At 41.8% G+C, this 14564-nt stretch overlaps 1 protein-coding gene across 1 annotated transcript in view; it reads right to left on the minus strand.

Annotated features, from left to right (window-relative positions):
* Window positions 1–4274: 4274 nt before the first annotated feature.
* LOC126252295 (uncharacterized) overlaps window positions 4275–14564 on the minus strand; it is a 245101-nt gene continuing 234811 nt past the window's right edge. The window contains exon 5 of the mRNA XM_049953176.1: window positions 4275–6349. Coding sequence (XP_049809133.1) covers window positions 6196–6349 — 154 coding nt within the window. The 3' untranslated portion in view covers window positions 4275–6195. The remainder of the gene's footprint in view (window positions 6350–14564) is intronic.

Here is a 14564-nt window from a genome sequence, read left to right on the forward strand (position 1 = left end):
GGTCGCGCACTGAGACACAAGATGACTTGTCCACATTGAGCGTCGGCGCATGTGAGTTCGCCACTTGGGTCAAGTGGGCAGTGCCGTATATCGAGGGGTAGTGGCTTCGCAGCCAACAGGAGAGCAACAGGAGTCAACCCACGACATCAGTCTGGCCGGTGCAAGCTGCGACGCCGTGAGACGGGAGATCGGCGCGCCTTCCTCCGTCCGTTGAAGCGACTGGCAGGGGACGGTTCGGGAGAGCGTTTTGGGGGTGCTGCGCCAGGTCTTCGCCAGAAATCGCAGTTTATTAGAAGTTAAGTGATTGGTGATATGTTGTTTCATTTACTTGTTAAATTCTACTTATTCTCTTGGTGAGGTCACCAGCCGCTTTGTTTTGGGGTCGTCCCACCATTCTTCTCCGTTTGCCCACCCGCGGGAAGGTGGTTATTTATGAGTTGGGTGGTCCGTTTTTTTCCTTGTGGAGTAGGGGCGGGTTAGAGCAACCTGCGGTTCGTGTTGTTCGGTAATCTCCCTATCAATCTGCCGTACGTTAATAGCTGCCTCTGTCATGTTTGTTGGATTCGGTGTGTTAACGAGTTTATTGCTTGAAGTGTAACGGCTTAATTCCTGAAATATGTTTTTATCTTGCCTATCATCTTGGGAGGCGGTATATGTGTGCTGTAGAGCATGTTTGCCCAACGTATAATTTTATGTAATATTGCATTTCATGCGCTTTTATTTAAATGGTCATTTTAGTATATAAAGTTGGCACCGTTCCACCGTAAGACTTTTCTTAGAAGTTGAAACCAAGTTGCACCTTCAGTATAAAGTTAATCTTTTAATTTTAGTGTTTTGTACCATTTCCATCCATCCTACGGGGTGCATGGTTTGTGTGCTTGTGTGAATTGTTAAAACTCTTACTTTAAGGTAATCTATTGTGTTGCAGATTTGCACCAGTGTAGTCTTTCAGAGGTTGTTGTGAGAGGTCGTGACTATGGCCGTGTCAAAAGGGAGCGGCAAGGTTCTCAGCCCGAAAGCTCATGCACTCAAAAATTTGTTTCTTTCTGCCTCTGAATAAATTGTAACTTGATAGTTAGAGGGTGCTTTCAAGGTATAATTTTAAGTCTGTTTCTTTTTAAAAAAAATCTTTCAGGAGTAAAATTTCCATTTGTTAAAAGCAATTTCATTTTGATTTCATCAGTTACTCCCTGGCAACTCCTTCCACGCTCACATAGTGTGATTAAATGTGTTAATGTTCTTGATGAATCGCTAGTAAATAAAGTAAATTCTGAAGAAAAAGTTTTGAAAGTAAATTCACGGTTCATTCCTAAATGCACCAACCATCTTGACCTCATGTACAACGAACAGCAGAAGTGGCCATTGGATTTGGGCCTGCGACGACAGCGTCGTCAGCAGAGTAGAGTGAATGCAATAAATGTTTTTCCCCTTTCGTATTTGTTTCGCTCGGATTGGCGGATGAATTTTAGGGTCAAACTCGTTAGGCCAGATAAGGACACGGATTTAAGGCATCTTGAGAGGCAGTTAAAGGCTGAATATGTGGGTATATAGGCAGTGACGTATGCAGAACGTAATCTGTTATAGAGCGCCCTGAATGGCAACAGTCCCAGGGACCCGTATGACATGGCATGGGTATAGGCATTACGCTACTGTCGTTTATCAAAATGGATTCTGTTTAGGAGCAAAGACGAAGACTAATAAAGTGATGTGCGAAATTCAAGGACTAAACTAACTTTCGCATGATGTGTCAGTGACAAGTAACACAGAGCTACGAAACTTCGGCCACAAATAGAAAGAACTGCTACATTATAGTACAGACGGTAACGGAAAGAAATAGCCAATGGGACTAGCAGATACGACATTTTTATCAAAGACAATAATTAAAATGAAGTCACCACGATTGATGATGGTCCCTTGGACTTTACAAAAGGCGGAACATGGTTTTTAACAAAGTGTATGGTCACCACTAACGACACATCAAACTCTCTACCTGCGCTGTTCAGTGCGGTCGCGTACTGTCAAATACTACAATGAAATGAAAAATCGTACATGGGGAAGGATTTCAGTGTCACAATAAAGATGACCTTAAGTGAACCATATTCTAAGATTTAGTGGTCAGTATTTTCGTGAAACCTTATGCCTACCCACAACATAACGCCTGGGCCACCAAACGATCATGTCGGACAATGCCACGTGTACCCTCATAGAGGATGAGAACACGTAATACACCCAGGAACATTGCCGGACATGACTGTTGGATCGTTATGTACTACACTGTACCAGGTCTCTCTATTCATGGTCCAAGTTTCATCGATCTATGTTATTTGGCAGTGACACACCAAGCGAAATTAACATTCATCCTATATTTTTCAGTGTTATGGTTAGATACACTTTCACTGTTCCAATTTTGTGTTTCGCCTGTATTGCATAAATGCTTCATAATGCCAGAGTGAAGAACACTTACCCCTGAAGAAGAGGTTGAATCTTGGGTAGACCAAGTAGCCTAGTGGAGAGCGAATACTGCAGACCTCGCATGACCAGTTAGACGCTTTAAAGGAAGATAATGTGGAAATAAATAAGCAGTTAAATGCTGTAAGTGAGGATAGGGTCTCGTTCTGTTTAGCTGCTCCCATATTACATTCAGCCACAGCTTAATCCTCTTACGGCAAACACAGGAGATAATATACTAGCATATATAGATAACCTGTTGATAGCAGGAAAGCAGAGATTTTGGACAGAACCGGTGTTACAGATGACCAGATTGGCGTTGACAGGAGAAGCAAAAACTTATGCTATGTACGATGAGGGCCTAAGAAATACTGAAACGTATGACGAACTCAGGAAAGGCCTTATTCAGCGATACAGGAGGTAAAACAACTACAGATGCTATCACTAACAATTAAATGAGGTGTTGTAAAAGTGAAGTGAGTGTATCGAGAACATATAGGATATGGAAGAGCAGTGTTGATATCGATCAACTGATGGATAGTATCGAAACGAATAGGATCGTTCTGCTGGAAGCATAACATAGGGCATTCGATGCATTCTAAGGGGGCTGCCAGCTCGTATGTCAAGAATTGAGCGAGCAGAATTTCTCAGGGACTTGTTTGATACTATTAGTATAGCTATAGTTCAGAACGAAATAGATGCTATAACGAAATTCCGGGATAGAAAAACAAACATCTTCGCTACTGATGTAACATGCTACTATTGAGGACGTTTGGGTCACCAACCACAGTGTAAAAAAAGTGAGAAAGTAGAACATCATTAGCAGAAATTAGAGGTAAAGGGCGTGACGGGAAAGAACGGAACGCAAATAATTAACTGTTAATCAACAATAGGAACTCCAAACTCGTCAAACAGAGTCCCCAGTTAGTTTAAACGCTAAAAAATGTATCCAGTGACGGAGTTTTGCTTTATTGTCGTAGAAGACGATAGGCAACGTAGAATGTTGTGATACATAGGGGCTCATGTGTCTGTGGTGAGTGTGAATCTTTGGGGAAGAGGTGGCTAAACGCTCAACGGTATGAGTTATGTACATAGAGGATAAGGATGTACGATTGCTAGGTTTAGCGATGGTAGGTGTTCACGTTGGAGCAAAGTGATTCCAGAAAGATGTGGAAGGTTTGCCTCATGTGGATGAAGAGTACTGTAAAATCCCTGGGGTAGAGTTCCTCTACAAGCATCGTACTAAAATTGGCCTTTCTTGAGCAACCCATGGCAGAACTAGGGAGAGCACTGTTCAACCTGGAGAAAACTGTGAACAGTAACGTGCTGCCGCAAAGTTCATCTATCGCATAGGACAAGCCTGTTAAACTACATTAAAAGTTACGACATCTCAGTTCGTGTGATATAGTACCGCATGTTATAGAGAAACTACTTCGGGTGAATGAGGAAACGGCACTACTTCTAACGTAGAACCAATAGAAGAAAACGATGATCTAGTTAATGTGTGATGTTCATGTACAGTAGTATTGTATGAATATAGGAAATAGACGTAGATGAGTAATGCCTTTTGGTGTGGATAATTTTGGTACTGAAGATGTAAGTTTGTCCAAGGTATTATCAGTTACCAGCATCTGACATGTATGTCCAACTCAAATCTGCTGCTCTGATAGCATTATCAATACTGTTTCTCGGAATTTATGTCCTCCGTCGTTTCACAGGATGTCCTCCAGCTTACCTTCAGGTTCATAATGCTGTCTACAGGAAGTCATGAAAGTAGACATATATATTTAATATTTATTGATTAAAATTTATACACAATTAGCATTTTTCACATATCATTAAACCTAGATTGATGATAAAATATAGAATGCACGATGACAATAAAATGTTTCATCCTTGGCTACACTATTTTCATTTAAACTTTAGAGGAAAACCTTCTCACATAAGTGTGGTTGAATGAACTGAAGAATGAGCTCGTGCCTTTTTTATAGGTGTAAATTACAATGATGGAACTCATGTCTAACCTGTATCATTCTACCCACAGATTGAAAGCACAAAAACCATATGATTGGAGAACTTACGCTCCTGTACATGAAAGCGCAAGTCTCGTTATTGACGAACAACTCTTTTAATTGTCCGTATCCTTTGTTGACGCGACGAAATCACCAAGTACTGGTTCTTTATTTGGCCATGGTGTCAGCTGCAACAGTTGATTGTTGAACCTGATAAGCATGAAACAATCTCGAGTGGTACGAGTTGCAAGATTCGTAGCTCAGTGGCTCGAACGACCATGATCTACCATTTCACTCGATGATATATATATATATATATATATATATATATATATATATATTCTGTTGACGATATACGAATGATTTGTAGGCTCTCGCCAAAAATACATAACTATATGTAAACGCTTCTACCAAAAGAGATAACCCATTCTAAAATTTTACATTGAATCTGTTTTGTTTAAAATTAATCCCTCCTCCCCCTCCCCCTCCCCTCGCAAATAGTAATTGATAGTACTTTCTTCTTACTGTTCAGTGAACTGAAGAAGTGAGATATGAACCATAAGCTGTGAAAGAACAAGGTGCAATGCAGTTTCTTTGCTGGGGAATTTGATTTGCCTGTCTATACAGATCTTTGGAAAAGTATGGCAATGAGCTTGTTCATTCTGTTTCCCTTAAAACAAATGTTATTAATGTAAAAAAACGAAATAAAATTAATGCATTACAAACTATATATGTATATGTTTATACGCAGCAGGAATCTTTGTTATGGGTGTACTGATTTGGAGACAGCTAGGACATTTTTAAGTAAATGAGTGTTAGTGCTCAGCATAAAACTGCACAACACGGAGGCGACGAGCTCATGCAATCTTCCATTCAGGTTCTAAGTTCAACACAGTTCATTATCATCTATATTCACATGTGTTGCCCAAGATAAATTATAATTTTCTTTAACACCTATTTCTTGCTGATATTCATGCTCCGGAAACATCGACGTGCATTGTCCTATTAGCAGTTTGTCATGATTATATAATATACAGTTTTACATAAACCTAGAAGAAATTATAGGAACATTGAGAACCACCATCAGTCGTACTGATAAAGGCACAGAGTGCTGTGTTGTGGAGGCAGAAGCGGTCTTTAAATTTTCTGCTCTTCTCGGCAATAATTATATATATCTCTTAATGCTCATGTAGTCAGTTTTGTACGAAAACATCATTCAGAATTAATGCTAGTGAAGCATAAGGGCCGTTACGCTCTTAGCAGATTATTTTGAATATTAATTAACTCATGACGTATTTCGAGACTTGTTTAGAATCGGACTTTTAAAAGCATTTAGCTGATACGAAACTCAGTGTTTAAAACGAGATGTGCAGTTTCGAAGTGAGATCATTTTTGCCTACCACATCACTAGAGTATTTCGCACGGCTGCAGACCATTCTCTTGTGCAACTTGCACGCGAGCCAGTTACTGATCGCACCCATTTGCCGACCAACACACACTGCCGGACCTTATGCAGAGTTTAACTCCACTGTTAACTGATTTTGAGTACACCGTAAGTAAGGGCACTAGAAGTCACCGTGGCACTGTCACACGCACGTGCGTTCCCTACGAAGCCGCGCCCTGATTGTCCTGTGGCCGCCTCGGCGAGACAGCGTAGCTAGAACACGTGAACTGGACCAGTGCTGCCGATATCACAGAAAAAAGTTATTGCGCCGCGTGGAGCGTCGAGCCGTCCTCATGAGCAGGCGCACTCGCAGTCCTCCGGCACGGGGTACGGCACCTTGAGCCACGTGCACCGGTACTTCTTGCGCCGCTTCTTGCGCCGTTCCACCTCCTTGCGCAGCCTCTCCGCCGTCCAGACTTTGTTCGTCTCCAGGGACTTGCGCAGCCTGGAACACACACGACATCACTGTCACTTCAACTGCTTCACACTGTAATTTAATGGAGCGTATGACACATTCAGAATCCTACTATACCAGCGAGTATCGATATGTCGTTTGCAAAAAGAAACCTTCATACAAAAACTATGTCCATAAAAGTTAATAATTTCATACCTGCGCGAATCTGATTAGGAAATGAGACACTTTAAAGTAGTAAATGAGTTTTGGTTCAAATGGCTCTGAGCACTATGGGACTCAACTGCTGAGGTCATTAGTCCCCTAGAACTTAGAGCTAGTTAAACCTAACTAACCTAAGGACATCACAAACATCCATGCCCGAGGCAGGATTCGAACCTGCGACCGTAGCGGTCTTGCGGTTCCAGACTGCAGCGCCTTTAACCGCACGGCCACTTCGGCCGGCTGAGTTTTGGTATTTGAGGAGCAAAATAACTGATGATGTTCGAAGTAGAGAGGATATAAAATGTAGAATGGTAATGGCAATGAAAGCGTTTCTGAAGAAGAGAAATTTGTTAACATCGAGTATAGATTTAAGTGTCAGGAAGTCATTTCTGAAAGTAGGGCACAGATTGGTAGGGCACATTCTGAGGCATCAAGGGATCACCAATTTAGTACTGGAGGGCAACGTGGAGGTTAAAAATCGTAGAGGGAGACCAAGAGATGAATACACTAAACAGATTCAGAAGGATGTAGGTTGCAGTAGGTACTGGGAGATGAAGAAGCTTGCACAGGATAGAATAGCATGTAGAGCTGCATCAAACCAGTCTCTAGACTGAAGACCACAACAACACAACCTGAATTTTTATAGTCCACTGTTTTCGATGAAATATCTACACTAATGATATTAGCGCAAAGAACGTGTAAATTGTGATGAAAATATTTCGGAACAGGAAAACGTGCTTACTGTAGTAAGTGAAGATTAGTGCGACCTCCAGCATGTGATCAGATGAGGGGAAACACAGATGTCAGACCAAAAATTCAAATAACTGTGAGTAATCACTTATTTACCCAAAGCATCAAAACGTGAACTATTTTATGATCTACAAATACCACGTGTCAAAAGAAAATTGTGTCATGCTACATTACGCTGAAAATGCCTTAAAGTAAAAGCGGAAACGCGTCTGTAACAAATAAAATACACTACACCAAGAAAAGGCGTTTCTTATTTAGAAAAGGGAGGTTAATAATTTTCATTACGTCCTAGGTTTGAAAACATATTGCCGCGTGCAGTGGCCGAGCGGTCAGGGGCGCCATGTCACTGACTGCGCGGCCCCTCCCGCTGGAGGTTCGAGTCTTCTCTCGGACATGGGTGTGTGTGTTGTTCTTAACATAAGTTAGTTTAAGTAGTGTGTAAGTCTACGGACCGATGAACTCAGCTGTTTGGTCCCTTAGAAATTTACACACTTTTGGACAATTTTGAAAACATATTCCATGCAGAAGACGATGGGTGACATTTAAAATACGATATAATGTAGCAAAGAAAACAATGCTTTCGAAACGCTTGGTACGCTGTAGTCGAATATAACTAAACAACGTGTGTACGAGCTAGACCAGATTGAGGGCAAAATGCTTCTAAAGAAGACAAAAATGGTTCAAATGGCTCTGAGCACTATGCGACTTAACTTCTGAGGTCATCAGTCGCCTAGAACTTAGAACTACTTAAACCTAACTAACCTAAGGACATCACACACATCCATGGCCGAGGCAGGATTCGAACCTGCGACCGTAGCGGTCGCTCGGCTCCAGACTGCAGTGCCTAGAACCGCACGGCCACTCCGGCCGGCTTAAAGAAGACAACGAAGCCTCCTTGATATTCAGTCAAACAAACGCTTTATATCTTAGTATGGTGTTATAACCTTCGATGCACTCACTTCAAAATAATGACCAGCATTGGTCCGAGGGCAAGTTGTTAAATATGCAACATTGAAGAGGGATACTACAACACGGAGAGGGACAGCAATTACTGCATCTCTCGTGTGTGTAAATAGATTGAATAATATACATACTTTGCAGCTATTGTCCTCTACGTAGTAGCGATGCACTCACATTAGTCAGACTGTAATCCGGCAACACAGTTCCCACACAAAAAATTCTCCTGCCTTATTAACTACGTACATTTAAATGAAGTGTATAAATATTTTGTGTATATTATTGTGCTGTACATATGTTTTCATAATTCCCTGTGCAAAACAACCAATGAAAGAGGATATAAAGAACTGTAGTAGAGGCACCGGCCAAGTCAGGGAATATCATGATGTAAATCAGAGAGGTTACTGTTATTGTCGTACTGTCGAGAATTCTGCTGCGGGAAGACGCAAGACTTTGTTCGCTGCAGGACCCACGTACTGTATGGCCAGGCATAATGTGGAGAACTAATTTGGCACAGCATAAAGTTGAAGAGCCTGTGGCCGTACAGTGTCATGGTATAAGGGACCACGCCGCACTGACCGCACGGCTATGAAGTAAGACCCCACCAGTTTAACATTTAGAATTGTAAAAGGCTTGCCAGTGTTAGCTGGGAATCGTCCAATAACAAACACTTAAGCAACTTACTTGTGTAAAGGTGTGTAATCCTCAGTAACAACTACCTGATAGCATCCTCTCAGTATCCATAATCAACCGAGTGTGTCATTAGTCAACTGAAAGTATTAGTGAACTGATAAGACGAGTGAAGTGTATCGAACTGATTAACAGGTTAAATCAAAGTGAACGAAAAGTTAGTTTTTTTGTACTTCCTAATTAAGTGCTGATTATTGACAAGCAATTTGACAAAGCAGTATATTTAACAATACTTCATGTTCAGACAATTTTGCATGAGAAGTATTTTACGTAACACTAAGTCAAAGTAGTGAACTCCGTAGTCAATTTAAAAACCATTTATTATTGTAGAATACTTAATTTAAACTAAAGTTACTCTTTTCGGAAAGTTTACCTTTTGCAGGACAGTTTAATAGCAGTTAGGATTACAGTGAGGAACACAGTTCATTTGTTACGTAACTGGTAGTGTCCATGCCTGCCAACATGCTACAGTAGTAACGTAATTTAATTGCAAAGTCAAGAGTTTTAATTAATTTCGCTCACACTAAGTGAGCTGGTGACCGTTCATATACAATAATTTCTACACGGAGTCAAAATTAATTCAGCATTTCGGATCAGAATTTCACTAGCTAGTTTCCGTAATATTTTGAACATTTTTTGATTTCTGCTGGTCGTTATTGCGCAAAGTAAATCGCACCATAACGACCAAGTCATGGCGGCTCCTGACTTCTTCCGGGTAATACTTTCACTTCGGATTCGATGCCTTATCCCAAATTAAAAGAAAACCGTTAAAAATACAGTAATCCTTTAATTAGTCTACCACCTGGAAAGGAAGAGGGGGGGGGGTGTTAAAGACCAGCGCCTATGTTCGAAGTCATCGTGCAATAATCACTCACAGACGACAGGTGACAAAACTAGAAATGGAGGATATATAAAACGTGTCCGGGGAGCACGGTAAACAGTGCAGTCGTTGCAGCAAATCAAAAACTGATCTGACAGTCCAGAATGGTCTTATCGGATTTTGGGCCACTAAGTTTTTAATGCGTGCAGCCGTGGTTAAATTATACAGTGCGTGGCAAAATGGTGCTATCCAAAACCGGTGCTGTTGCAACTGCGGTGCCCCACGGGCCATAGATGACAGGGGCGAAGAACGGGGGCGGAGTTGTAAGGTCGAGCAGAGGTGCAACTGTTGAGCAATTGCCCCTCCAGATGAGCCAAGAGGCTACAAACAGTGTCTCCTCAAAGACCGTTCAGCGAACGTTGCCGTGTATGGGTCTCCGTTGCAGGTGCCTGATTCATGCACCGGGTGCTGCCTGCTGCTCATCGGAGACGAAGGTTGGAATTTCCACGCCCATACCGCGGTTAGACGTCCACTGAACGGACACGTGTCTTTCTGGATGAATCACGTTTTGTGCACCATCGGCGTGAAAAGTATGGAAGCAACCACCCTGCTACAATCGGCCAGGCGGAAGAGGGAGAGGAATGGTCTGGGGAGTGTTTTCGTGGCACTCTGGACGGCACAGCGGATCAACAAAAGTATGAAACTGTCCTTGGGATCGTATCCAGCCCTCCATGCAATTTATTCTTCCTCGGTACAGCCGCACCTACCAGCAGGACAATGCAACGTCTTATACAGTTCGCAGTGTACTTGCATGGTTCGAAGACCACCAGGACGAGTCTACGGATCTCCTCTGGCCATCGGACTCCCCGGATTTAATCCGAATCTGGAGCATGTGGGACCACCTCGTTCGGCCTGTTCGCGTCATGGATCCTCAGCTGAGAAACCTACTGCAACTTGCCACGGCTCTCGAGTCGGCATGGCTCCACATTCCTGCCTGTACCTTCCAGAACCTCAATTACTCTCAAGCTGCATGTCTAGCAGCGGTCAGCGCTGTGGAAGGAGGTAATTCAGGTTTTTTACAGGTGATGACATTAATGCGGCTCAAGAGTGTAATATATACTTTAATCTTAGCTCCAGTTTGTAAGAAGGTATTTACCGGCAGGTGTGAAAATTTCCGAACCACTAGTACAGTGTGCCATTCATGCAAAATACGAACAATTTAACTACAGGAGAATGGAAAAACTGCTAGAAGCTCACCACGGGGAAAACCAGTTTGGGTTCCGGACAGTTAGACGTGAGGCAATAAAGTCCCTAATAATTTGTCTTACAAGATAGACTCAAGAAAGGCAAACCTTCAATTATACAGTCCTAAAACAAACAAATACCGTCCGAACAGGTCGTGAACGCCCAACGGTACGGACCAGCCGCTGTGTCATCCTCAGACCTACGCCATTCCTATCAACTATGTCTGATTGCCTCCTTCCTCTCCCCGCTGCCTCTCCTACGTTACCATCTATAACGCTGACTCCTACACCTTCTACCCCTCCGTGGATGTACCCCAGGGCTCTGTCCTCTCCCCTCTCCTCTACCTGCTGTACACGGCAGATGTGCTCTGATCCATCTCCTGCAGTATACCAATGACACTGCCTTCCTTGCCCTTGCTCCTACTCTTCAATGATCCCAACGCCTTTTCCAGAATCACCTTGACCTTTTTCCCTCGTGGTGTAACACCAGTGGTTCCTCAAAATCAATCCTTGCAAGACCCATGCAATCATCGTAGGTTGTACCACTTGCTCCATTCAGCTCCTTGATTTTTCCCTCACCTCGAAAAGGCCTATGACCATGCATGGCATCCTAGTCTCCTGTCTGATGCAAATACGGAGGGTCTTGTGGTCAACACACCGCTCTCCCGACCGCTGTCAGTTCTCGTGACAGTTGTCGCTACTTCTCAGTCAAGTAGCTCCTTAGCCGGTCTCACAAGGGCTGAGTGCATCCTCCCTGTCAACAGCACTCCGTAGGCTCAGACGGTGACCCCTCCCAGTGTTAGCCAAGCCCGACAGCGCTTAACTTCGGCGATCTGACGCAAACCGGTGATACCACGGCGTGAAGGCCGTTGGCATTATAATATTCTAGACAGCTCAGGACAATGTTTACTGCAGTACACTCTTTGGAATTCTCAAGGTAGCACAGATAAAATTTGCGGACACCACAGTTATTACAGTCAAAACGCATGAAAAGGTGTCAGTATTTGAGAAGGGAGTGATTCATATTGCTAGCTTATCCCCGATGCTGTTCTATTTGCTCAGTTAACAAAAAATAAAGGAAATTAAGGAAGAATTGCAAAAGGACTTCAGTTCAGAGGAAAGAAATATAAGTTTTGCGAAATTGGGCTTCGGAAGATCGGTTGATCAGAATGGATAGTGCCTTGAAAAGATTTAAGATAGATATTACCAAAAGTGAAATAACGGCAAAGGAATGTACTTCAATTAGAACAGGTGAGGCTCAGTTAATTGTATGAGGAAACGAGACACTGACAGTAGAAGCCGACGTAGAGAAGATATAAAATACCGATTAACAAAAGCAAGAAAAATTTTTCTGAGAAAGAGAAATTTTTTATATGTTGTTGTTGTGGTCTTCAGTCCTGAGACTGGTTTGATGCAGCTCTCCATGCTACTCTATCCTGTGCAAGCTTCTTCATCTCCCAGTACCTACTGCAACCTACATCCTTCTGAATCTGCTTAGTGTATTCATCTCTTGGTCTCCCTCTACGATTTTTACCCTCCACGCTGCCCTCCAATGCTAAATTTGTGATCTCTTGATGCCTCAGAACATGTCCTACCAACGGGTCCCTTCTTCTCGTCAAGTTGTGCCACAAACTCCTCTTCTCCCCAATTCTATTCAATACCTCCTCATTAGTTACGTGATCTACCCACCTTAACTTCAGCATTCTTCTGTAGCACCACATTTCGAAAGCTTCTATTCTCTTCTTGTCCAAACTGGTTATCGTCCATGTTTCACTTCCATACAAATACTTTCAGAAATGACTTCCTGACACTTAAATCTATACTCGATGTTAACAAATTTCTCTTCTTCAGAAACGATTTCCTTGCCATTGCCAGTTTACATTTTATATCCTCTCTACTTCGACCATCATCAGTTATTTTACTCCCTAAATAGCAAAACTCCTTTACTACTTTAAGTGTCTCATTTCCTAATCTAATCCCCTCAGCATCACCCGATTTAATTTGACTACATTCCATTATCCTCGTTTTGCTTTTGTTGATGTTCATCTTATATCCTGATTTCAAGACACTGTCCATTCCGTTCAACTGCTCTTCCAAGTCCTTTGCTGTCTCTGACAGAATTACAATGTCATCAGCGAACCTCAAAGTTTTTACTTCTTCTTCATGAATTTTAATACCTACTCCGAATTTTTCTTTTGTTTCCTTTACTGCTTGCTCAATATACAGATTGAATAACATCGGGGAGAGGCTACAACCCTGTCTCACTCCTTTCCCAACCACTGCTTCCCTTTCATACCCCTCGACTCTTACAACTGCCATCTGGTTTCTGTACAAATTGTAAATAGCCTTTCGCTCCCTGTATTTTACCCCTGCCACCTTCAGAATTTGAGAGAGAGTATTCCAGTTAACGTTGTCAAAAGCTTTCTCTAAGTCTACAAATGCTAGAAACGTAGGTTTGCCTTTTCTTAATCTTTCTTCTAAGATAAGTCGTAAGGTTAGTATTGCCTCACGTGTTCCAACATTTCTACGGAATCCAAACTGATCTTCCCCGTGATCCGCTTCTACCAGTTTTTCCATTCGTCTGTAAAGAATTCGCGTTAGTATTTTGCAGCTGTGACTTATTAAGGGGCTCCGGAAAGGCTCAAAATCATGAAAAGTTCAATTTTTACTTTTTTGCGTTTTCTGAATCTGCAGACTATTATCTTTTAATAGATACATAATTTATTCAATTCCGAAGACTACAACTATTTTTAAATTTTTTTTGAAATGTGTTCTACATGGGCGTGACCCACTGTGGCGCTGTTAAACTGCTGTCAAATGGTGTTATTATTAACGTCCGTGTTCATCAGGTACATTTTAGTGATGTGAGATAAAGTATGTGTTGTGGCTAACCTGTGATGGTTCAATATATATCGCTGGTGTGATTGTCGATTGTTTCATGTTTATTTACTCTGTCGTTATCTCGAAAATATTCGTAATTAATTCTGTTTCTTGAGTCTCTGTTTTGTTGAAGTATAATAATGAGTAAAAGTAAAGTTATTAGAAATCCTCTGAAGGCTTTTAAGAAAAGGAGAAATGTTGGAAAGCCAAAGGTATTTAGAAATATGGGAATGAAGATAGGTTCTAACATGGTACGAGCGATGCTTGCTTTAGACAAGGAACGCCTTCGGGCTGCAGACAGGGCTGTAAAGAGTCTAGAAATACAAGCAAGAGTAAACAGGAGGAGGAACAAGAGGAAGCTGGAGGAGGAGTTTGCAGAGGATGAACATAATCCATCCTATGGACCTGGAATGCACTAAAAAGTTAATCCAATCTTTGTCGCTCGATTCCCAAAACTTTTATTTTCTCATACTAATTACATGTTTTCTAAGGATCTTCCAAAATTATTTGTTTCAAACTTTCAGTAAATGTTACACAGTACCTTCTGCATAATTTAACACAGCCTTTTTCCAAAAAACTGTGTATTTTTGAATATATAAATAAAACATTGCAAAAAAATGTTGTGAATTTTCATTACAATTGAAAAAAAAATCATCTTTAATAACTGAACAAAAATTTTGTAAAATCCCTGTGTCAAGTTGTA

This window comes from Schistocerca nitens, chromosome 4, assembly GCF_023898315.1.
Source record: "Schistocerca nitens isolate TAMUIC-IGC-003100 chromosome 4, iqSchNite1.1, whole genome shotgun sequence".
Lineage (NCBI taxonomy): Eukaryota > Metazoa > Arthropoda > Insecta > Orthoptera > Acrididae > Schistocerca > Schistocerca nitens.